The sequence below is a fragment of the Alosa pseudoharengus genome, unplaced genomic scaffold (assembly GCF_046254945.1).
Source record: "Alosa pseudoharengus isolate Yale_2024_CS ecotype anadromous, Long Island Sound unplaced genomic scaffold, YU_APseudo_1.1 YU_APseudo_1.1_scf_8, whole genome shotgun sequence".
Classification (NCBI taxonomy): Eukaryota; Metazoa; Chordata; class Actinopteri; order Clupeiformes; family Clupeidae; genus Alosa; species Alosa pseudoharengus.
Window position 1 is genome coordinate 37,800,705 of NW_027468870.1, and position 23,912 is coordinate 37,824,616.

Sequence of the window (23,912 nt, forward strand, 5' to 3'; positions counted from 1 at the left end):
AATGAATAGTTATGTGTTTTTATAATATTACTTTTGTTATCAATTTATCTGTAAGTAACTTAGCCCAATGCAAAGTTTGTGGAGACTTAACAGACTAGGCTACCGTTACCGTCGTCAATTATAACATTTAGCCTATCATTGACACTAACATAATTATGAACTACGGATTGTGATATGTGAAGACCAAGTCGAGTGTGAAAATACTGTAGGCTATTCAAAAAAGGTTGTTTAGCGGAAAGTGCAGCTGCACAGTTAAGGAGATGCTGACAGTAGCCTACATCCTCCTCCTACGAACTGACTGCCGTTGATAGGCTACTCCCTTTCCAAATCCTCCTCCACATCAACCCACATCTGGTAAAGCAGCACAATTTCCACCGCTTCCACGATTCAAATGTAGCGCGTAGCCGGAACCTTGATGACATGCACTTCCACACTTGCTAGGCTGTTCATTTGCATGTGATCTTAACCACTGGTTGCGTAGCGTAGCCTTGTCTCTCTAGCACCCGACTTGCAAGAAAGCATTCTGTCTAGGATACGCTCTTGACTTTGAGAAACAGCCGATTACTGTTTTCATATTAGAAAATTGTTTCATATGTTGCGTATGTGTGTGTGATGTTTTTCTTTATTTCCACTTCTAGGCTGCTCTTGATCTTCTTTTGGTCAGAGGAGATTATCGTTCCTCCTCACACCCCTTAAATGACTATCACTATACAGGTATCAGCTGTAATTACACTCCATAGATGGCAATGGTGACTGTATATGTGGTTCATTTTGGGTTGTCGGGGTATTCAGTACCCTCCAGAATTATTGGCACCTCTGCTAAAGTTGACTAAAAATGGGTATAAAAAATTATCTGTTGGTAATTTATTGTAATCTCACAATGAAAAAAAAATAGGAAAAATCCAACCTTGAAGAGAAGCAAATTTATTTTGAGAAAAAGAAAAATCTCATAAAGAAATAAATATTTTTAACAAAAACACGTTGCTCACAATTATTGGCACCCCTGCTTATAATACCTTCTTAAGCCTCCCTTTGCCAATAAAACAGCTTGTAATATTCACCTATGACATACAAAGAATACAAAGCAAGAGATTTAAGAACGTTAGTCTTTGCAAAATCTCCCCAGATTGTCCAGATTCCTAGGTCCACTAGCCTAGAAATCTAGACGCACCCTAGCGGCGGCAAATTAATTTGCTCAGCCTGTACGTCTAGTATCAAACCATAGGGATTTCTATTGGCTGACGCCATGGACGTCATCCAATCACAGCGCTCTATTTTGAGTCTTAAGGCGGGCTTAACAAGATGACGACAGTCCTGCGACGGTGAACAACAAGGAAGGTGGCTATGGCGAACGAAGAGCGGTTGTTTGAATCGGCTTTGGCGTCAACTTTGGAGGAGTTGGACTTTTCTTTGAAAGTTGAGCAACACAATGCACTTAAGTCATTCCTTTCGAAGAAGGATGTATTTGCCGTTTTGCCGACCGGATACGGTAAAAGTTTGATATATCTGATTGGTCGTAGCGCTGGCCTATTGCATGCCTAGGCAGTTTGAAAGACAATTCTCTGCCCGCCCCTTGGATTAAGCGAGGTGAATAGGTCGATTCCAGACTATACATTTCAATGATATAGGATGGCCCGCCAGGCAGAGTTGGGAAAGTAGCCTGTAACATGGACAGGTTTTTGAAAAGTTCTGTATACTTTTGGGTCACTATAGGGTCAGACTTCTGGAGTGCCCAAGAAAAGAGAGTCTTCCGCAAAGCTGTGATCACAGAGAATAAGGACTTCCAGCGTATTCAGAACATGGTGAGCACTGGAACACTAACAAGATGGTCAGTTATATTCATTGGGGAACCTACCATACAATAGAGGTTTTTATACTTTATATATTTTTATTTATATTTATTTTTCGGATGAATAATATGGCCTTTTAACATTTTGAAATAAACTTTCTGTAGTTTTGTCAGCATATGTGTGTAGTGTAGTCAGACTGAAATGTAGTCTGTGCCACAGTTACAGAGCAAGACAGTGTACCAGTGTGTTGAGTATTACTATGCCATGAAGAAACTCAAGAAATTCAAACAGCGTACTCAAGAAGATAAGAAGGAAGAAGGTGGACTAGACTCTGTGAGTGTTAAGTCTAGATGATAAGTGAAGACATCAAATGTGAAATTTAGTTGAAATTTGAAAATTGGCTGAAAATTATGTTTTACCTGACCTCAAGCTTATCAAGAGTGAATGGATAAACAAGCACAGTACCAAGAGGAAGGGTGTTAAGATGGGGCTCGTTTCTAGAAAAGTTAGCAACGATGTTGCTCAACCACCGTGGTACGACGCAACTTGCGACAAAACAACGACAGTGTTACACCTGTTTCCAGAAAGCATCGTACCTGTGTCGCAATTCGCTACCTCCGGCGTTCGAACACCGTTGTTCCAACAACGTTGTTGATGATGAATCGATACATATCATTGGTGGAAACAGTGGCAACGTGTAATACCCCACCCCCTAGAAATTCTCTGCCACAGCCTATGTCGACATTTTTCTAATTTAAATGATTAATAGTTGAATAAGATTAATGCAGGCATTGTATTTGCCATCTGAAAAATATATATATTACAAGAATTTCAGGGTATCGCAGATTTTATTAATTGTCTTGTGGCTTAACGGCAGCGCGTCTGTGCTCTGCGCGCTCGGCCGGAGTTCGCATCCTATCTCTCCTTTTCATTAAGAGTAGGCCTACGAGACACAACAATAGGTTTTGACCATACATAGTTATGTATACTCTACATCGAGAGACCAATAGGTAGGCCTACAAGACATCAGTCAAAAAACAATTGAATCTGCGTGTCACACTAGTTCACCCGCAGGTAGAGGAAGAGGACATTCTCACTTAATAAGAAAATTGTACCTACAACGCTGGGACAACAAGTCACCTGCTTTAGCCACTACACCATTTATCACTGTGCTGATTTTAAGAGTCTGTAAAGATTATAATACTAGCCTATCAAAAAGCAAGGCAATACTCTAATTAACATAAATAGCAAGAATGAGCCAAGTAGAGGAGTCAGTCTCTTAATGAAAATGAAGCTACAGGATAGATCAATCATTGAGTCACGAGATAAACATCCACGTTGTGTTTTTTAGTTAGGTGCTCCGGACACCAACTGGAACTACCAAGGAACGACACAAGTGCGACTGCCCAAACTTTGCGTCCTTGTTTGCGATTGAGTTCAAACTACCCTTTTTTAGAAATACCAAATCCAAGAACGACGGAGCGAACTACCAAGGTTGCGACGCAAGTTAGCAAACGACACTTTCTAGAAACGAGCCCCTGAATGTGTATTTGATTGAAGTATACTGATTTTACCACACAAAAAAACATCTTGTACTGTAATAAACTGACATTATGAGTATGTGCTTGAAATGTACTTACTCAAGACTCTAGGGCTGCCAGCTGGCAAGTGGCAACCACAAACTCAGTGGAAGCAAAAATATCAAAGAACACAGAGCCTGTTTCTCTAAAAGATCCCTTTCTGCCTCTTAGACAGAGTCGCCTACTGGTCCTGACGACCAACAGGCCAGCAGAAGGGGGGTGCAGCGTTCCCTGACCAGACAAAGGCCTATACAGCAGCTGCAGACGGCTGCAGACACATCTATGGAGTACACCTGTGAGGAGTGCGGTCGGTAAGTAACAGCAGCCTTTCGAAACATTTTCATGTAAAAAACCCTGATGTGGTCAGCACAGAGTATGATCTGATGTTAACTAGCCTATGCGTCAGTTCGAATAGCTTAACTAATTATGTTTTTTCCAAGGAAAGCTTTCTGGTCGTATCCATCCATGTCCATTGTCCTCTGCTCGCTTTCATTCCTTTTGCTTGCAGTAATGTGAATACATAACATTTAGTATGTTACACTAAATATGAAGATGCCCTGCTTTCAGAGGATAGCTTCCGTCCCTTGGTTGTGTATGCCAGTGGTTCTCAAAGTGGGGTCCGGGGACCCCTTGGGGTCCGCGACCCATACCATAGGGGTCAGCAAAATAATTTGCTTGAAATTATAAAGAAAATCTACAGATGATGTCCCTTTTCACCCATAAAACAAGCAAATTGTGTCTATTTGCTCCTACCCACATTTAACTTCACCTAGGTCAAGAAGAACCATTCCTACTACTGCTTAGCTTGGCTTATTTGTTAGCCAGCTAGATGATAAATGTGTAGAAATGTTTGAGTCAGTCCATGTTCTCAAGTGACGGAAAATCCAAAACTGACAAAAGACGAAGTTGTAGATCTGCCAAAAAACATGGGATAATGGACCTGGCCACAACTTTACAGAATACAAATGGCAAACTTAAATGTTACAGTTATGAGGGGGTCCTCGGAAAATGCTCTCCCTCCAAAAGGGATCCTTTGAGAACCCCTGGTGTAGGCTATATATGATATAAAATCTATAGGCTAGCCTACATTGTATAGCTAACATTCAAATATCGCCTTTCTGTTACGGAGCTGGGAATGGAGACCACACCTGGCAGACGTCCAGTGTACCAGGTAATGAATCAGGGTGCTTGCACAGGTCTGATAGTCTGGAAAAGTACGGAAATATGAATGAATTACTGTTTTTCCAAACCTGGAAAAGTAGGGAAATATGGGTGAAGGTCTTGAAAAAAACATTTGGGGAAAAAAAGAAAAGAAAACGTTTTTGAAAGGTTAAAGGTCAAAATCCCAACAAATTACACACCTAACAAAACTACAAACTACATAATCGATCTAGGAAAGTCCTGTATTTTTTATTTGGGAAAAGGCAAAGAATCCTGTGAATACCGTGCATGTCTGTCATTGTTCAGGGGCTTCGAGAAGGTCAGGAGTCGGAGTGCCCATATGAAGACCCACCGACACCAAGAGCGGAATTGCTCCATGGCATACAGCTGGCCTGCCTGCAACAGAGACGCAGCCCAACAGGCTATCCCTGGAGGAGAGCTCCCTGGCACCTCCTAATCAGACTCGCAGTAACTCAGGATTCTGCATTTTTACAACAGCAACACGTTGTAATAGCGGCCACCCTACATTATAAAAGCCACAGATTTCAAATTGGCCAGTAAAATTTTCAGTTCATAAATCATTTTTAATTTTTTAACAAAATATTGAAAAAGAAAAACAAATGGAAAACAATATATATATATATATATGTATTTTTAACAGAGCATAATTCAAATATCATATATTTTTAACTGAGAATAAGTCAAATTAATGTCAAATTATGGCTTATTGTAGCCTTGAAATTGGGATTATTTGGATAATTAAAATGGGCATGATATCCATTGAAATGATAGTGCTTTTATATATAATGTAGAATAAGCTGTTGTTCATTCTGTTAAACATCAGTTTAGTGTGTATGTTCTGTTGGGTTGCTGCATATGTTGAATTTGAGTTTATTTATTGTATTTTACTTTTTTATTTATTACTTTTCCACTGAATTTATTTATTTTTTTGTTGATTTTTCTGAAAGGAAACAGTTGTACAGAATTGTGTACACACATTTTTATTTTATATTGTCAGTCTGAAACTGAATTTTTAAGTGCTCACAATTGTTTGACATTGTTTTTTGGTTGAACAGCACAATATTCTTAATAGGAAAAATGTAGCAGATTTCTGGGTGTTGAAAGATGTTCTTTTGTGTATGACAGCGTTAACTGTTCTAGTAAAGGAATTGTTAAGGTGTTGAAATGGTCTCAGACTGTTAAATAAATGTTTTTGTCGGTAAGGACTTGAAATATCAGACTTTTTGGCCCAACCATGTTTTTTCAATTGGTTAATCCAATACATTCATTAATATCAAAGATGAGGCTCGGATGAGGAGCATCCAACCTAGACTAATCCTTAAGGTTTAAATATATTTTTCTAACTTTTGTTCTTACTATTTTTACCAACCCTTTCCTCAAAAGTGCTTAAGGAAATATACTAAAATTAAGGAAATATACTAAAATTACACCGATTCACACTTTTGCGTTCTGTTGAAGTTGAAGGTTGCCCAAAAGCACAGACTGTCTACAAAATCAAATCAACATGACTCATCTGTTGAAGACGACACGAAGACCTGTCAGCTGATAAAGAAATGTGACTTGAGGTTGGGACAACAACAGTCCTTCTGCTCCTTGCCCTAACCTGCTGCTGCAAAGCCCCTCCCCCTCATTGAACGCAAACTAGCGTACTAGCAACCCTGTGATGCAGTGGGGAAGACTTCAGATGATACATTGCTAGTAACAACCGTAGGCTTAACATATACTATAAACAATTAAAAAATGGATCACTCCGCAAAAGAACAGGAGGCTATGGCTTTGGTGGCAGAGGCAGATAAGAAAATGAAGTCACCAGGAACGTTTTTGGGGACGTTATTTGGGTAAGAATTGACTACAGCTAGCTACTTCCTTAGCTAATCAAAGAGTCTGCCTGACTAGCATCAGCAGCTACTCAGTAATGTTTACATTGCAAACAGTCGTGCAGTGGAAAATGATGACTGCAACCAGAGCAGAAGTGTCAGTTGATTTTGAATCAAGATAGTGATAGACAGAGTAATTAACGGGAACAATATGATCGTGTCCACATACTGGGCAACAATTTTTTGTCGTGCTTGTATAACATACGTAGTATTATGCTGAGTAGTTGTTATGACTGTATCCAGACTTTGACGTCCGAGCTCTTTCTGCAAATGTTAATTAACCTTTTTCATCATATGGTTCATTTAAGGAGTTCTTCAAAGGCCGAAGATGCCTGTGATATGTATGTAAGAGCAGCAAATATGTTCAAAATGGCCAAAAATTGGAATGGTAAGCATCTATCCTAAGGTCGATTTCTATGTCTGTCTGAGGCATTTCTTTGTTAGATTCTGCAGAGGAACTTAACGTTTTGTCTGTTTCCTCCAGCGGCAGGTAATGCTTTCTGCAAAGCTGCCCGACTGTACCTAAGAGTGGACAACAAATTAAATGCTGCTGTGAGCTTTATTGACGCAGGAAATGCCTTTAAAAAATCGGACCCTGAAGGTAGGGTCTCAGACGTATTCTCAGACGTTATTTAAACATTGTAACATGAAATTCGAAGTAATCAGATGAAATATATGTTATGATATAGGGAATGTAGCTACAGAGATTTCATTAATCAGACTTAACCTTCTGCTGTTTACAGAGGCAGTGAAATGTCTTGGCCAGTCGATTGAGATTTACACTGATATGGTGAGAAAAAAAAGACTGTCACACTTGTGTTTAAAAATGTGATTTCTAGATCAGAACATGAATGTCCTTGTAACAATGTAGTTGATAATTCATTGCTATTGTAAAGTAAGCAGATGGATTTTGATACACACACACACACACACTGTTGACATGGGGTTTTAGGACAGTAAATGTTTTGTTATACATTGTTTTTTTTAAACACTATGATGTATTTCTCCCTCATCAGGGGCGTTTCACAATTGCAGCTAAACATCATGTTACCACTGCTGAAATATATGAAAGTGAGCTGCTGGACATTGAGAAGGTGAGGCAAAAAGCGCTAACTGAAGCAGGCTCATGTTCCCTTTACTGATAAACCATCATGTAATGTGACATTCATGGTGCATGCATGAGTCGCATGTGCGCTAAATGCATTCCATCAAATCAGTTATCTGCAAAATGTCACAGAAATGAAACTGGATCTAGTGATAAAATCATCTTCTTAAACAAACTCTTTGTTGTTGTGCATCTTCCTTTTGTTAATTTCTACTGTTGTACTCCTTTCCCTCATAGGCTGTTGCCCAATATGAACAAGCAGCTGACTATTACAAAATGGAAGAGGCTACCAGGTATTTAGGATCAGACATCCGTACAGTATGCTTTAATAGATTAAAAAAAAAATCTGAACATTAACATGTTGAAGGATTCAATAAATGTTTCTTAATCCCATTTTGTGCAGTGCTGGCAATAAATGTCTCATGAAAGTGGCTACTTATGCAGCTCAACTGGAACAGTACCAGAGAGCTATTGAAATCTATGAGCAGGTACATATTATTTTGAAAGTACTTTCATTTATAAATCTGCATATTGCCTGAATGAGAACCTCATTTAGACCTTCTGTCTCTTTTTAGATTGGCACCTATGCAATGGATAGCACTTTGCTTAAGTATGGTGCGAAAGATTACTTCTTCAAAGCAGCACTATGTCACTTTTGTGTCGACATGCTGAATGCAAAGGTAATGTCTACATTCTATTGTAGTGTGATTTTTGAGTGTTAAACTTTCTTAATGAAACTGGAAAGACACCCTCAACTGTTGGTACATTCTTACATTTTTGACATTTTTGTCTCTGTTTCCTCAACAGTTGGCCATTCAGAGGTATGAGGAAATGTTCCCAGCTTTCTCCGACTCCAGAGAGTGTAAACTTGTCAAGGTAAATCTTAAAAACAAAAGCAACACTCAATCTTTAATGCAAACATGCCCCACTTTCAATATTGTGTCACTATTGTTCATTGTTCACTATTTCACTGTTGTTCATTATTCATTTGTTGTGAGGGATTGAATTTTATGAGGAATTTTGTTCCCACAGCTCTGTTTTTTTTTTGTCATAGTAGAAAATCATGTAATTTTCTTAATCACTTCAAATCTTTGTTTTGAACAGAAACTCCTGAATGCACATGAGGAAGAGAGTGTTGATGCTTACACTGATGCTGTGAGTAAGCTCCCATAAAAAGTATTCAACAGGTTTTGAGAATGATGTAAAATGCCAGCGCCATTCATTACTAGGTTAAGATGTTAAGCAAACTAGTAATACTTACAAAAGTAGCCTTAAAAACAAGAGAAAATCACCGCTGTGCAATTTTTCTGCCTCACCTTATAAATGCTGGTCTCTGTTGTCTCTGACTTTAGATAAAGGAATTTGACTCGATCACCAAGCTGGATCAATGGCAGACCACCATGTTACTCAGAATCAAGAAGACCATCCAGGACGATGAGAGTGACCTGCGCTAACGCTCCTTGCGTTGCCTGGTGACCCCCCACCCCATCCCACTCCCTTTTTCGTATCTTTGTCTTAATGTTTACACCTTTCAATGGGAACTGCACTCACAGTTTTCAAATGTGGCATGTATAGGTAATGTTTCCAAAGAACAGTAGTATACAGTATGTTTTGCCACACAGAGCAGAGCCAAGTGCTGCTTATGTAAATTCTTTATGCTTGTTAAAGACACAGTATTGGTTCTGCAAGGGAACAAGCTGGCTTCTTTTTTTTTTAATTCTCAACCATTACTTTTGTGGCAATTTACTCACCATTTAGGGGTCCACCTACTGTTAATGTTTTTGAATCACCTGGGTGGTTACATCAAAAATGCCAAATTGTTAGCGCCCCATTTTGAGCCTTTCTGTATGATTGAGTGCAGTTGAGTGGACTTGGTTTAAAATGTAATTTCAGTAATCAGGAACACCTACAACATGAAGCGTATGGCGTTGTATGTTTGCTATGTTTATCTAGATCTAGAAAAACATTGCAAACCAGGCTTTCATGTAAGCTGGGTTTTGTTCACTTTATTTTACCTGACATAGTGTTTTGCCATATTGCCACATAGCTGCAAAGTTAGCATCAGTAAAACTCACCAACTGTCATCAAGTGGGAATACATTTTAATTGGAGCGGTTGCCAACTCAACTAACATTTTTGTACAAGAGAAAGGCTAGAAACAGTAGTAAATGACCCTTTCAAAGAGGCATGGGATGAAGAATTCCAAACCTATCCTTAATTCCTGTCTTTGCAAGCTACCCCTAAGCATCTTCACAGACTCCGTAGCATCCTTGCAGACTTTTTTTACTATACAAGAGCACGTACTGCACACTAAATAGCCTGCATCTATTTAGTGTGATCTGTTCTGCATGATATATTTCCATATAGAGAACATTCTTTATCATAGGCAGAGTTATAAAAGTCTGAAAACAACAGAAACAGAAAACAAAAGTCCTACCATGTATTGGTTTCCACCTGTGCACTTAACACAGGTGATTTCATAAATTAGCTGATCTACCTTAACCTGACTCTCGCCAGATGAATTTCGTTCCGCTAGGCAGAATGGAATTAATCTGGCGAGAGTCAAGTTAGATCTACCTGGCTGAAGACTGAAGACCTGGCTGTGGTAATTCACATAATAACATTCAGCTTGTTTTGTGAATGGTTAGAAAAAATACACGGTAGGACTTTTACATGTTGAAGCCGGACTTTTACTCCTCTGTACAATAGCTTACATTCATTTAGTATGATCTGTTCTGCATGATATCTTTCCATCAAGCTTTCTTTATCATTACTACATAGGTCAACACAAATTGAAGCAGAGTTTTAAGAGTCCTCTGTTTAAACTATACACATTTAATTTTTATGTAGGTTTCATATGGAAAGATACTAATTATTTCCTCTATTGAGGAATTTGCCCATAGCTTAATGTAATTAAGCTTTCAGAATCTAAAAAAAACACCATCTATAATGTCATGGACCTCACTCAATTATATTTTATTTATTTCTTATGAATTTCAATCTGCAAGGTCCAGGAGAACTTGCAAAATTGTAATGTGTTTACTGTGACTATACTACTAAGTACTACCAAGGAATTGAAACCATACTTTTTTTGCACGTACATCTATTACTGATAACATTGCAGGTATTTAATTAACTGTGAGCTAGTTACATTAAGTTAACCTAATGGATTTTAAACCATTCCCTTTAGGGAAAAGTTTCCTGTATTCCCATCTTTTTCTATTTACTTACATGTATTTAACTTAATGCTATGGCAAAATACATGATTAAGCAATTACTTGCGATTGCTGAGGCTGAAATGCAAAAAAAAAAAAAAACAACACTATAAACTAGATAAAATTTAGATTAAATTTAGCAGCGACCTTTTAGTCTGTGACCAACATGTGATAGCATTTTAACTGCCCTCAGCAATTTTCATGTATGTATCCTAATGAATTCTTTGACAACAGCTAAATAAAAAACAAAATACTGTCAAAGTTGTCTGTTCACCTGAATCTGTATTTGATACAACTTATTGTATGTACGTGAAACAGGATGCTTTTGTCTGCTGAAGTCCAGTATTTATTTAAAATAGGGGTATAGATGTATAGTTGCCATCTTTAGAAAACAAAAAAATTGCTCTAGATGTTTGTGTAGCGCTCCTCTCCTCTTCAATCATCTTCCTCTTCGTCGTCCAGACCCTCGGCCTCCTCTTGTGCGGCTCTCTGCTCCTCTAGGGCAGCTTTCAGGGCCAGCTCCTCCTCCAGAGTGGGGTCCAGGGACTCTGTGACCTCCGCACCGCTTGTGTACTCTGCCTGAGGCCCTGGCACCATGGTGGGGCTGTAGCCATACTTGGAGTCGGCGCTCTTCATGCCCCATCCGATGTAGATGCTGTCAAATTTCCTTAAAGGCAAAATATGCAGGTGTGTCAGTTGTCTTGAACGGCTGATCATGGGTGACCTGTATCATGGTAAGAAGTGAGTGTAATTTGTGAAATTGCTCCTTACTTCCCACAGGCGTAGGCGTAGGCCCCTGGCCAGAGGTTTGAGCGCAGAGTTGCGATGGCAAACTGGGGTATGAGGGCTGAGGATAAGCCACTGGTCCATGGAGAGGTGCTGTTGACTTCTAGATACATATAATCATAGATATTAGAAAGCTAGATACCGCATTGGGCTCCAGAACGTACGTAAATAGCGACGCAATCTTGGTGGGGGCAACAATCACTGGAGGCCAATAGAGAAACATGTGACTGACTGGAAATCAGACAGGTGTCTCTGATTGCCGGCAAGTGTTGCCATAGACAGTAAAGGTGTTGCCCCCAGCAATATGGCGGTTGTGTTTACGTAAGCCAACTAATAGAACTCGACGGACAATGCAGTATCTAGCTTTCTAATATCTATGACATACTGTATCACACATGAGCTCATGCTTTGTCCACTAGAGGTCTCTGTAGTTCAACACAGATTATCATCTAAGCAGGACATGACCACAAAATTACGTGACAGGCTCTGGAGAGAGAGACGGGGTGGGATCAGGAAATTACCTGGCCTGGACTCGAACCTGTGTCCCTGTGAGTACGTGGACCCAAATACGATATGGGCACTGCAACTAGTTGTGCCACAGCGTCCCTCCAGAGTTAGCAACAATACTGAGCTCTGCTTTCACAAGGCATTGGTTTAGACCGTTTTATATGTATGCTGTTTTTCCCCACTTAACATTGTCTCCATATTTACACTGCAGTAAGTATCTGGGTCTATGATAATGTAGTAAAGCCACTGTGAGTTTGGCTCTGTGAGATGAAGTGACTGCTGACCTGCGTCCTCAGACAGAGGGGTCAGGAGTGGAGGGCCCACTTCAGGCTCCGGCTCATCAGGCTCCTCTTCTCTCTGCTCTTCCTCCTCATCCTCGTCAAACTCGTCTGCAGGTTTCTCGGCCAGGTTGACCCAGACACAGCGACCCTTGGAGACAGATCATTCATGTCAGTCAGCAGGGCTGTATGTTAACTTTTTTTGCTTATAGCACTGGTGCTACAGAGGTTCATAGTTCTGTAGCACAATCTACAAAATCTCTAGCATTAGTATAGCCTACTCTCTAGAAAATATTTTGAATAAGATGTCAGAGGTGCTAAACTGGTAAATTATTCATAGCACAGACTGATTCTTTTGTAGCATGTGCTACATATTTGTAGCACCGTACAGCCCTGGTCAGTGTGTCACACAAATGCCACAGTTGTTGAGTCAAGGCAAAATGTCAAATCACACTCCTCAGCTAGGCCACTACCAATGTGTTTATTATTTATGCTGGAGGTCTTAATGAATAGCTTTAGGCATAATGAATTTTACTTTCATGTCTATAAAAGATGATACTGTAAATGACTTATCTACAATGACATTTTCAATGTAGTTGCAACAGTAGCCATGTTAGCTATAGAGACAGGCACACTGTCATTTAACTTAAATGAGAATGTTACCTACAAGGTCAAGATGAATACTAACTGTAAGATTATGCAGTTGGCCCAAGGTTCACAACCCCTATTAATCCAGTGTCCAATCCAATTACCTGAGTTAGGATGTGCTGAACGTGATGCACCCATGTGGACAATGACTCTGCCATCTCTGTTACAGGAATGCCTTCAAAGTCAGGGTTCTCCTCAAAGTTGGCACGTGCTCCGTCATCATCATCATCACCTTCCTCTTCCCCAAACTGAAAGTATCCCAGAGGACTGACGTGTGTGCTAGCAGAGATACGTGCAATTTGGGCCCGCAAGTAGTTGGCCTCGTTGCCAGGAAATGGTGGATAACTGATGATTGGAGTGTTCAGGCGCCCTGTGAAGAACTTTCGTATCTGTCGAGCAGCTGAGATTTGGGCAGGGGTGACGCTGGGCAGTTTGACCCAAGGTAAGCCAGGCTCTTGGCAAACAAAGTATGTGTACTTGTTTGTGCCAGTTCGATTTTCCTCCTTGGGCACCACTGATGGGGGTTTATGTGCAGATTTTGGAAGGGGGTCCACCTACAAGACATAGGCATTAATTAACCTTTAGTGATATCAGTATCTGGAGACTTTTAAATTGAAATAGTAAAATAACCCTACATTGAGCTTACCACTTCCACAACTTCTCCTTCTTCCTCGTCACGTGGCTCCTTTTCTTCTTCGTCTGCCGCTTCCTCCGCACCCTCCTCCTCTTCCTCTTCCTCACCCTCTCTTAACTCTACCTCTGCTACCAGGTAGTTGGCCTCTGTGCCCAAGATTTTGCCCCAGAGGCGGCAGTGCTGCAGGGGCTGCGTGTCGACCAGATGCTTCAGTGCCAAGAAGATCCTCTGCATCTCCTCCTTCTCCATCCCTACACCAGCCTGCTCCAGGTAAAACGCCAGTTCTGCAACATTGGGTATTGGGGCCTCAACCTGAATGATGGCACAGTGAGCATACTGTTCAAAACAACATACAACTATTTGATGGTGAGCCTTTGACAACAAGAACGTTCTTGCTTGAGCTTTAGGTTGGATGTAGATTTTGTGAACCAACGTTAGTATTTTTAAGTCCAGTTAGAACACACATTAACGTTGGAGCTGTGTCGGTGATCTCACCAATTCTTCGTCGTGATCCCCATCGTCACTTGGCTGGCGTGCAAACAGTATCCGTTGTAGTTCAGCAAGATCCTGCTGTGCAGAACTGAATGGTGTATCTCGCAAGGCACTCTGCTTCTCCTGCATCAAGCTTCGCTTCAAATCCCGGCTCATGTCCTCAAACACGTCAACTGCATTTTCGGGACGCTCATCCAGAATCTTATGAAGCAACCGGGCAAGGTGATCATAGCTTGGGAAAATGAAGAGTTAACATTTAGATAGTGATAGTGCCACATGTTAAAAGCACAATTTGAGTTTATTTATTAATACAAATGATAACTCGTTGAGTCATGTTAAAAATATGTCATTGCCTCGGGATAGTTTGAGAAGTGTCAAAACAAGCATTAACGTTAACGTTAGCAATGCTAGACATCATTAACGTTAGCGTAGAATTGAACTTGTGGCTTACAGGTTGAGGTTAGTTTTTGTGCTGCTCTTCAGCATGAATGATTTTAGACATGCCGCCATCTGCTCCGTGTTTTTGTCTTTTGCATCCTCCGAGGTCTTCATAATTGCCAGAAAATTTTCTTTAACAGTTATTTATTAAGTCAAAGCAAGGAGGGACTTCCTTGCCTCCTCTTGTTGCGGTCCTAACCTGTTGCTATGGTAATAGTAAACAAAATGGTTGCCATGGCTGCATCCTCACGTGGTAGACTGGTGCAGTCCTATTTTTTACAGTACCTATGGTGCAGTCATAGACTGTATTCACAGTGCAGTCAATATCTTTTTTTATGTTATTTCTATGATTTTTCTCTATGCATCCAAATGTGGGTACATTCATAAAAAAATATACATATTCATTAGCCTATTTTGGAATTACAGGACTACTCGTACTATTAGCATAAACGTAGCCTATTCCAGCATCTATTCTAGCTGCTGCCACAAAAACATCTCGCTGCTCACAGGTTGATAAAGTTGTAATAAATTGTGTTAGTGTGTGTAAGCGTGTACATTTCAATCCTCTGATCATTTCACTATTATTACAATATATAACAATATTAAGTTATTTTTCTATTGCATACTTTTCTTTAAGCATTTAATTCATATTTTAAAAAAGCAACTAAATAGGATCTGAATTTGCCTTCATTGAAGCCAAAGGTGGTGAGACTAATAGCTTAGGCTACATGGATGACGTGTAGCCTATGTAGCCCATTCAATCATGATGATTTCAGTCAGTAGAGGGCAGCATGGAAGCACTGTGAGCAGAGCCACAGATCTGACTGTGGGCAGAGCCAGCATCTCTCCTGATTGTGTGACCAACCCATAATTATTTTAATTAGCTAAATGAGAAATTAGACTCACAGTGAGTGTGTTTTGCAAAAGATAAATGTGTTAAAATGAAATGAAAATTGGTATTATAGGCTATAATAAATGTTGATTAATATTCAAACTCTACATAAATCTAAAGTGCTAACTCTTTGTATGTAGCCTACAGAATGCAAAAATTGTATATGTGCCCCCCTGGAGTCACTCGGATCTATAACTACAGTAGGCCTGCAGCCCTACAGGATACCATGGAAACCGTGGTTTAAAGAAAACCCCCCATTCTTCAGAAGTCACATTTGGCTTCCTGATACAGACCACAGTCAAGCATGTAGTCAGACATAATAATAACATATTTAAACAGTTCTGAGTTAAATCTGACATTGGAAATCAGACATGACACAGCCAAGGCATGGAGAGACTCAGCTTTTACATTCAAAATATTTTGTGGTCTTCTCTAAAAGTAGATGTGAAAGACGGAACTCAGAACAAGCACAGTATGTAACATATTTTTTTATTTGGCATTGTTTTTTGCAAAAAAAAAGAATGATAAAAAAGCAAGCCTTAAATCACAAGTACGCAATTTACACACACCAGAACATTATAAAATACAGATAGCAAAGCTCAAACATTTCTACACAATGAAGGAGGGAACTTTTTCTTTTTTTTTTAAGAAAATCATTTTCATAAAACCTCAGTCACTTATTCAAGCCCTTACAGGCAATCCTATGGGATTGTTTCCAGCTGCAATGTACACTTCCTGAGACCTGGAATTTCAATTGTCAAATTTGAGAATAATCCTTACTTGGATTAAATGGGTTAATTTTTTCTTTTCTTTTTTCCCACAATGCATGAGGGTTGGTTCTTTGTGTATAGCAGAATGAGTCACTGATTGCAGTCTAATTTTAAGTTGGAGTTTCAGAAACTCCAATGAAGTGAAAAGGATCCCGTCTGGGGTAATAATCACAGAATGTTTAAGGGCACTGTTCATTTTTGTTCTTGTATTCATTGAAATAGAACTCAGTGAACATTCCCACTATTACGACACTTACATGTTTTGATTTAATGATTACTAAAAAGCAGGTCTGTGATAATAAGATTGTACTTTCATTTTTTACATAACTGTTCAGCAAATCAACCTAGCTGAGTTTGATTAATCAGGGACTAACCTTTCAATTGCAAAGATCAACTCTGCATGGCATTGAAAATAAGCATTATCATCATTAATCAGGTACTTCAAATTGTACAGGAATAATCTCCCCTTGTATAGACACAAAGTACCAGCATCTCGTGTAGATTTGAAAGGAAATCAAAATTTTGGATCAAGCAGGAAAGGATTTTACCAATTCATCAGTAATGTATATTTTAATACCTCTTCTGTACGGCTTTAAAAACAATGACTGTAACTATACCACTTCCCTTCACCAATTACAGACACACACACACACACACATACACACATACACTCTCTCCCGCACGCACACATAAACATACAAAGACAAAAGGTTTCAGTGTTACAAACATTTCATAAAATGGAGACGTGTCCACAGGCACTGTAGTTCATGCAACAGCAGGAGGATGCCTCTCCCCACTGCAGTTGAACATAACAGCTACAGGTTTTTGCTACTATTTACAAACAATACAAGAGCTTAGCAGTAGTTTGTCAAGGGCAAACACTTCCAGATTTCCCTACACATTACAAATGCAATGGCCGATTTCTTCTTTTACAAATAAAAAGAAAGAAACACCATGTTCTGCCATTTCTTTTTGGCAACACAAAACAAACAGGATTTGGCAAGTCAGTGTTAGGGATGTAATCACCATGGTTGAACATAAACATGTAGGCAGAGATGTTGGCTGTTGGCTCTTTGCTCTGCTGTCACTGTGAACTATGATATATTTCCATTAGTGACCACTGATCAACAGTAATATTTCAATAACGGAAAACATTTAATGTACCACAGATGATATTCACCTACATGTATACTTAAAATGTGAGGTGATTACGAAAAATAATCAATCATTAAGGGCTTATTGGAGAAAAAAAAACGTTTCAACTTAACTACACCTGCTCTCAATAATACAAATGAACAGCAACATTAATAATACACATTGAAATAATACAAAAATAGTTTTGATAAACCAGTGGGGCTGAAAACTATGGGTACAGTGGCAAGACATTAAACTACACATCACCAGTTTTTGATATCAAACCTATTCTTTTTTAATTTTTTTACAATCTTTTGGCATGTGTCAGAGAGGTCTGTTGGTGTATGGTGGCCACCATTTCAGTCTGTCAAGTAGTAGTATAGAAGCCCAGGTCAGAGACAGAGGAACAGGACCGCTTGGACCTTTGGCAGTTATTTCTAGAATAGCACTAAAACCTGAAAAGTAGCATGACTGTACAGAGAGGAGAAATGAAGAATACCTCCCCACTCGCTAAAATGGTGAAATTGTACTAGACTACAGGAGTGCACTGTTTTCCCCATGAACTGTGTTTTTCTTAGCAGAAAGGTTTATGTCAAAATATTTTAAATAACTAAATATATATAATATATACACTTTATAAAGAACTCATAATTGTTGATTCATTGTGTTTCAAAGATGGCAGATAAGATAGCAAAAATATTTTGGGAAGAAAAGGTTTCTTGTTTGTTTTTTTGAATTCACATCTTTTCGAGAGGGTCCAAATTGGTCCAGTGTGTTCAATCGGAAATACTGATGATCAATGAGATGTACCGAGCCAAGGAAGTCAGAGGGAATCGCTGCTGTACGTACACAACCTTCAAAGCCTGAGCCAGAGGGCACTGCCAGACCGGGAAGGTCCCACAAGGGTTGCAGCTGGCATCTTCGGCACTTGACTTTCATCCAGGTTATTTGCGCAGGTCAATGTACTTTACTCCAGGAAAAAAACAGCAGGTGAACAGAGGTGGGATGGTGGGGGGAAGGGTCGGGAGAAGCCAAAAAGGAAAGAAAACAAAAATGTTACGTGCTTGCACACATTGGCACTGGCATTTACACATGGCCAAATGACAGAGAGAAAGAGAGAGCAATTAAACCACCTCAATGTTTATTCGTGTAGTTACCTGATCATTCATGGGCTTTTTGTCACCATTGACACCCTTGAGAAGAACGGCCTCCTCTGTTTTTTCAGCCTTCATCTCGACTACAATGTCATCCTTGTTGGTTTTCTCAGTGGTGCTGTAGACATTAATGCTGTAAACATTAGCACACTGATAGTCTCTGGCCAAACTCAGCTATGGAGAATGCTGGGACAACTACTCATTAATGGAGCAGGAACTTGCCAGCAGCAATGTCACCAAGGAGTGGTGTACAGTAGTATATTTAAGTATATGCATGTGCAAAATGTGTATGCATATGTAAATTAATTATATACAGTATGTATGAATGCATGTATGTATGTACACTATATATACAGTATGTATTTATTAATTTATTTATCTACTTATAGATAAATATGGAACTTGGTGTGTGAGAGCAGTGACACTCACATTTCTTGTTTGCCTGATCGTCCGCAGGGCAGCTTTCCTTTCTTGTAGAGGAAGTAAAGGACACTCCCCAGGATGGCCAGCAGAAGGATACAGATGATGATGATCACTATGATAATGCCACTACCTTCAGCTGCAAAGGTGACCGAACAATGTAAGAAACGTTTGCACAATAACATTTTTTGCCTATTACCATCACTAATTCCACTGGATAGGCCTAATGAATGTACATTGTGTGACCATTTTGATAGTCATGATTTTCCTCATGTTGTGTGTAAAGTGATTTAAGTGGTGAGCGTGATTCGGACTTTATAAGCTGATTTGCTGGTTGAGTGAGTGACCTGTATTTCAGTGCACACACTAGGATGAATCACGCTGTGCAGTCAGCATTTTAATCACCCCATTTATCCCATTTACGAGAAATTGTGAGACCAGACTTCAGTTCCAGCTACCTCGACTCTCATAGCTCACTCTCACAATAATAGAAAGTGACCAGTGTGGCAGGAGCCTTAACACAACTGTGTCATCCTCTTGGGGAAAATTAAAGCCTACCATTCAGAGGTAGCATTGTTAAGTCCTATATATAAACGCAAACTGAGACAGCGAACAAATCGTCTAGGAATGAATTTACAAGTCACAGCGGTCAATAAAACAGTAGGAGACACAAACAACTTTCATTATACTAACTCCGCACTGCAGAGACAGTTGAAAAATATTTAACAAACTCTAATTATATAGTCTTCTTGGAAAAACATTTGGTCTTGGATCCCCTTCCATTTTTCTAAGCAGTGTCTGGCTTATGTTTTTTTATCTTTTTTTTAGACTTATTTCTTCACACAGAATTTTAAATATGCCCAGGGGCGCAGAGGAGACCCAATCCTACTGCAATGCAGCTTCAGCTTTACCATCAGGAAATCATGAATTATTCATTCCTGTCAGCTGATCGGTCATTATTGAGTTGATATTCTAGAGAGTGACTGAAAATTCTGGTTGGACAAATGTATGAAAAAATGCTTTGTAAGCCTTTATTTCACTATTCTTTTCACAAATGTACTCAGTTGTATTTTGGTTTAACTTGTAATGTTATTTCTAGTAATGTCTGTAAGGCTTTCTATTCTTACCTTGAAATCTTTCTGCTGGGGTCACCATTGAGACTGCAAAATAAAATTAAGGTTTAACTACAGACTGAGAAAAATCATTCAAATTTGTAATAACATTATACTCAAACACAATTTGTCTTTTGTGATTGTAGGTACACAGTGAGTAAGTACATGTTACAGGATAGAAAACCACAAATATCAGCAGTAATTTGCTCTTGACACAAAACATAGACACTGCTAACTCAGCAGAATATAGACAAAGGGTACCTTTGTAAAACATACTATTGCATAACATAAAAGTACATTTCGATTGCTACTATACAAAAGCCATTGCTCTCCTCCTGTCTCGCACCAAGAGGTCAAACTCATACAAGGCTGTCAGTCCCCGACGTAATTGGAAAACAAGTCCCAGCTGGGTTTAGTCCTCCCGGGTCAGTGGGCGGCCCAGACACATGCCGCAGGGTACTGTTTCACTGGGGAGCCTATTCTCAGCTGAACTCAGCGCTTTATACATTTCTTTTTAAATTCAATTTAAGTCAATTAAATGGGGCCCTCACTGGATTTGATGTTGTATTCCTTGCTCTCCACGCCCATGTCGTTTGTGGCATTGCAGAAGGCGGAGATGTCGGACGTGACTTTGAGAGTCACCAAGCTATGGACAGTGTCATCTGTGACCCTGTTCACCACCTCACGCCAGCTCTATTAAAGACAAATATAGAAAATCCCAAACAAAACATATTACAGGATATAGTTTATGTTCACCCCTTACACATATGTAATATGTATGTTTCATGTATTTAGTATGTGATGACGTATGTGTGTAGGCCCTAGTATACACCACAGTTGAAATGAATTTAGTAGACATGCCTGGGTTCCTTGAATACTCCAAGAAATAATTGGTCTGGGGTAGCCACGGGCCTCACAGCTTAAGTTCACCCATTTGCCTGCGTTTTCCTTCATATCTACTTCATTCTCCGCATCCCGTATTTCAGGAGCACCTGTAAAGTAAAAAAAACAATGATGGATTTAGACTGATGGTGCCAACCTGTGGGTCCTCTTTATTTAATGATAATGATAATCATACTAAATGATAATGATTGACATGATATTGTAATGCATGTAAAAGGTTACGAAGGCTATGAAAACCTACAAAATCACCTTGAACAATGATATGAACAGAACCAGTAGTCTGCAGATCTGGCAAGGAGAGCACAGAGACTTCACACACATACTCTCCTGCCGTGTCAAACGTGGCGTCCTCCAGAAGCAGGGTGTGCCCTCGGCCGATCTCTCGGTCATTCTGCATTTCAAATAAAACATAAAAAGAAACAAATTATTTTGCAACAGATATATTAGAGAAATGAGTGCATTTTCTGGATGATAAAAAGGGTTTATAGCACACAGCTCCACATCTCGGTTGGTAAAAAGAAAGAGGGTCATTCACGTATCCAAAATGCTAGGACATGACGTTTCGCTCTTAAGCTTAGTCAGCATAATTGCCTGGTAAAGAATCGCATCCATTCATACCTTGAACCACACAGTGGAGGTGTTGAGAGATGACAGAGCATTGCAGGTCGCTGTAAGACTCTCGCCTTTGGACATGACCTCGGAATCTTTCGGCACCACCACGGCAGGGTCCAGATCTATACATTGATTGTGGAGGGTGAGCGTTGAAATGAAAAGGAGCTGTCAAGAGCAGTCAGCCATCCTATCTGTCACAGCCATCAGTTCCATCAGTACTCTTTAAACAAGTACACGCTTAAAACAAATGTGTTGAAAACAACACAACTTGCGTTGTTTTTAACACATCACTGTGTCCAGATAGGGACAGTTTGTGTTGTTTCCTTTTTGTATTTGTTATACAATATTTGTTGAAAATAACACAACTTGTGTTGAAAACAACACAGCTTGTGTTGTTTTAAGACAGTAGATGCCAACACACTCTTTTCTAAAAGCATTGTAGCAAGATCAGATCAACCATCCTTTTACCGATGAAAACCAATACCTCCAGTGACCTTAGCGTGCATTAAGGACATGTGGTCCTGGTGCAGACGCATATTAATGGGATAAAACAGGTCTCACTCACAATGCACAGTAAGATGCATGTTTCCCACCACGTCCTCCTCTGTGTCCAGATCCAGAGTGCGGCACTGGTAAACCCCGCCGTCCCTTCGGGTCACATCGTGGATAACCAGATTTCCATTGGAGGAGTCGAGCTCAATCTCAGGTTGCTTCAGTCACAAGGGAGAGAATACATTAGCAAATTGTGTCATGCATTTGAGAGGTAGCCCTATGGGACTGTCAACATAGTGGATATGCCACAAAGGCTAAGTAAGCATCATGTGCTTTGCATATGATTGTCTTACAAACAGGAACAATGGATATGGAGATGAACGCTTTATTACACCCAGTGGTAAAATAAGAGGTGGGTAAACTATGAATTATGTGATCACAGTAAGGTGGACTGCGCCATGCAGTATCGGATTTTTTAAAAAGGCATTCAGAACATGTTTGATGATGGTGGAAGATATTGTCCAATGTTTATAACAATACCAGTGGTATTTCATGGTTCCTACAGTGTTGATGAGTGTACATAGTGTGAATGTGGATAATACAGTGTGATTTTTGAATGGTAAAAGTTGCAATTGGTGATAAACTCTTTTGAGAAGTGGATAAACTCTATTTCTGAAATTTCAGAGGTGGATAAACTATGTTTACTTGCGTTTAGCCTCCACTACATCCCTGATTACACCAGAGAGTAGAGGAATAGTTGACAGAATTTTTACAAAAATACTATTCTTTAGTTTGTATTTTAAAGACTGAAGTCAAACAAAATGAAAAATTGAAGAGTTTGTGTGACCCCAAAGCTGGGGGGCAGTGTCAGTAGCTTTGAAAAATAGTCTTCTCACAAGTTGGGTGAACTTCACTCAGTTTTCCAAGCTCAGTCAGAGTTATGGATCCAGCAGTGCGTCAGAAAAGCATTCTCAACCCCATATGACTGCAAGTCAGGCTACTCTCACAGATTTATGGCTATTCTCATTTCAGCATGGGACACAAAGAGGGGTCCAATCTCACTTGTTCACGGTTGAAAGTGAAAGGTGGTGGGGGGTTGCCGTCACCCTGGCAACGGATTTCCACTGTGTCCCCCTCTTTGACCAGGCCTGTAGGCAGTTCTCTCCACAGCTCGAGGCTCGTCGTGGGATCTATGTGACAAAAACGGAGAGGCCATAAATTGTTTTCTATTCACCCGTTTGTAGCCAGGGTCTGATCTTACAGTATATCCATTTAGTCAGTGCTGACAATGCTAAGAATGTGTACCCATGTCATGACTACCACAGTCCAACCACAGCGATGCAACAAAATGACATACTTAAAGGTACTGGTTTAATGTATATTACGGATTTACACATGGTTCATCAATTGGCAATAATTAGTTAATTAAATTAATATTGTCTTTTGGTGATACTCATAACAAATAAGTATGTTCACTTGATAATCAATAAGATTATTTAATAGTTGTGCTATTCAGAGCTGCATTTATTCTGCTGAGAGTGGGCTGCTGTGCAGAAGAGTGATAAATTGGATGCTCACAGTGCACAGTGATGTTGATGGGCTGCGAAGCAGAGGTCCTGACATCTCCCGGCACCAAGTAGCTGACCTTACAGGAGAAGTGTGCGTCCTTGTCCTCTTTGGTGACCTTGAACTGAAGCTCGCTCTGCACGGTGTAGAAACCACTGGCCTCCCGGGTCACCAAGGTGACCACATTGATCTCTGTGAGGGGGCGAACACGATCATTATATTGGGCATGCTGTTTACAGCGCACCAGCTATCATGAGTAGACACTAGTTCTTTAATATCATTGAAAAACATCTCAGTACTTGTGTACTTTCCAGCATAATACAACT

At 39.8% G+C, this 23,912-nt stretch overlaps 3 protein-coding genes across 6 annotated transcripts in view; 1 reads left to right on the forward strand and 2 right to left on the reverse strand.

The window, feature by feature from the left end:
• The first annotated feature begins 6,184 nt into the window (after window positions 1-6,184).
• napaa (N-ethylmaleimide-sensitive factor attachment protein, alpha a) lies at window positions 6,185-10,862 on the forward strand. 2 transcript variants are annotated; one of them, XM_076275268.1, is made up of 11 exons: window positions 6,185-6,390; window positions 6,738-6,817; window positions 6,914-7,030; window positions 7,173-7,219; window positions 7,446-7,523; window positions 7,772-7,827; window positions 7,938-8,022; window positions 8,110-8,214; window positions 8,342-8,410; window positions 8,639-8,689; window positions 8,887-10,862. In XM_076275268.1, the coding sequence occupies exons 1-11, from the start codon at window positions 6,293-6,295 to the stop codon at window positions 8,986-8,988; spliced, it is 888 nt and encodes a 295-aa protein (XP_076131383.1). In that variant the 5' UTR covers window positions 6,185-6,292; the 3' UTR covers window positions 8,989-10,862. The 2 variants fall into 2 exon arrangements, with proteins under 2 accessions (XP_076131383.1, XP_076131384.1); XM_076275269.1 differs by lacking the exon at window positions 6,185-6,390 and adding an exon at window positions 6,446-6,526.
• A 321-nt stretch (window positions 10,863-11,183) lies between these two features.
• rsph4a (radial spoke head component 4A) lies at window positions 11,184-14,645 on the reverse strand. Its single transcript, XM_076275267.1, has 7 exons — window positions 14,545-14,645; window positions 14,097-14,325; window positions 13,614-13,913; window positions 13,072-13,521; window positions 12,326-12,470; window positions 11,520-11,637; window positions 11,184-11,415 (listed from the first exon to the last, which is right to left on the reverse strand). The coding sequence occupies exons 1-7, from the start codon at window positions 14,643-14,645 to the stop codon at window positions 11,184-11,186; spliced, it is 1,575 nt and encodes a 524-aa protein (XP_076131382.1).
• Window positions 14,646-16,471: 1,826 nt separating this feature from the next.
• Window positions 16,472-23,912, reverse strand: part of mcama (melanoma cell adhesion molecule a) — a 30,105-nt gene continuing 22,664 nt past the window's right edge. The window contains exons 6-16 of one of the 3 annotated variants that reach the window (XM_076275265.1): window positions 23,599-23,778; window positions 23,083-23,210; window positions 22,094-22,238; window positions 21,535-21,650; window positions 21,166-21,307; window positions 20,875-21,005; window positions 20,565-20,706; window positions 20,029-20,061; window positions 18,911-19,040; window positions 18,485-18,599; window positions 16,472-18,292 (exon numbers count right to left, since the gene is read on the reverse strand). In XM_076275265.1, coding sequence (XP_076131380.1) covers window positions 18,272-18,292; window positions 18,485-18,599; window positions 18,911-19,040; window positions 20,029-20,061; window positions 20,565-20,706; window positions 20,875-21,005; window positions 21,166-21,307; window positions 21,535-21,650; window positions 22,094-22,238; window positions 23,083-23,210; window positions 23,599-23,778 — 1,283 coding nt within the window. In that variant the 3' untranslated portion in view covers window positions 16,472-18,271. Of the gene's footprint in view, window positions 18,298-18,484; window positions 18,615-18,910; window positions 19,041-20,028; window positions 20,062-20,564; window positions 20,707-20,874; window positions 21,006-21,165; window positions 21,308-21,534; window positions 21,651-22,093; window positions 22,239-23,082; window positions 23,211-23,598; window positions 23,779-23,912 lie in introns of all 3 variants that reach the window. The other 2 variants (XM_076275264.1, XM_076275266.1) reach the window with 2 other exon arrangements.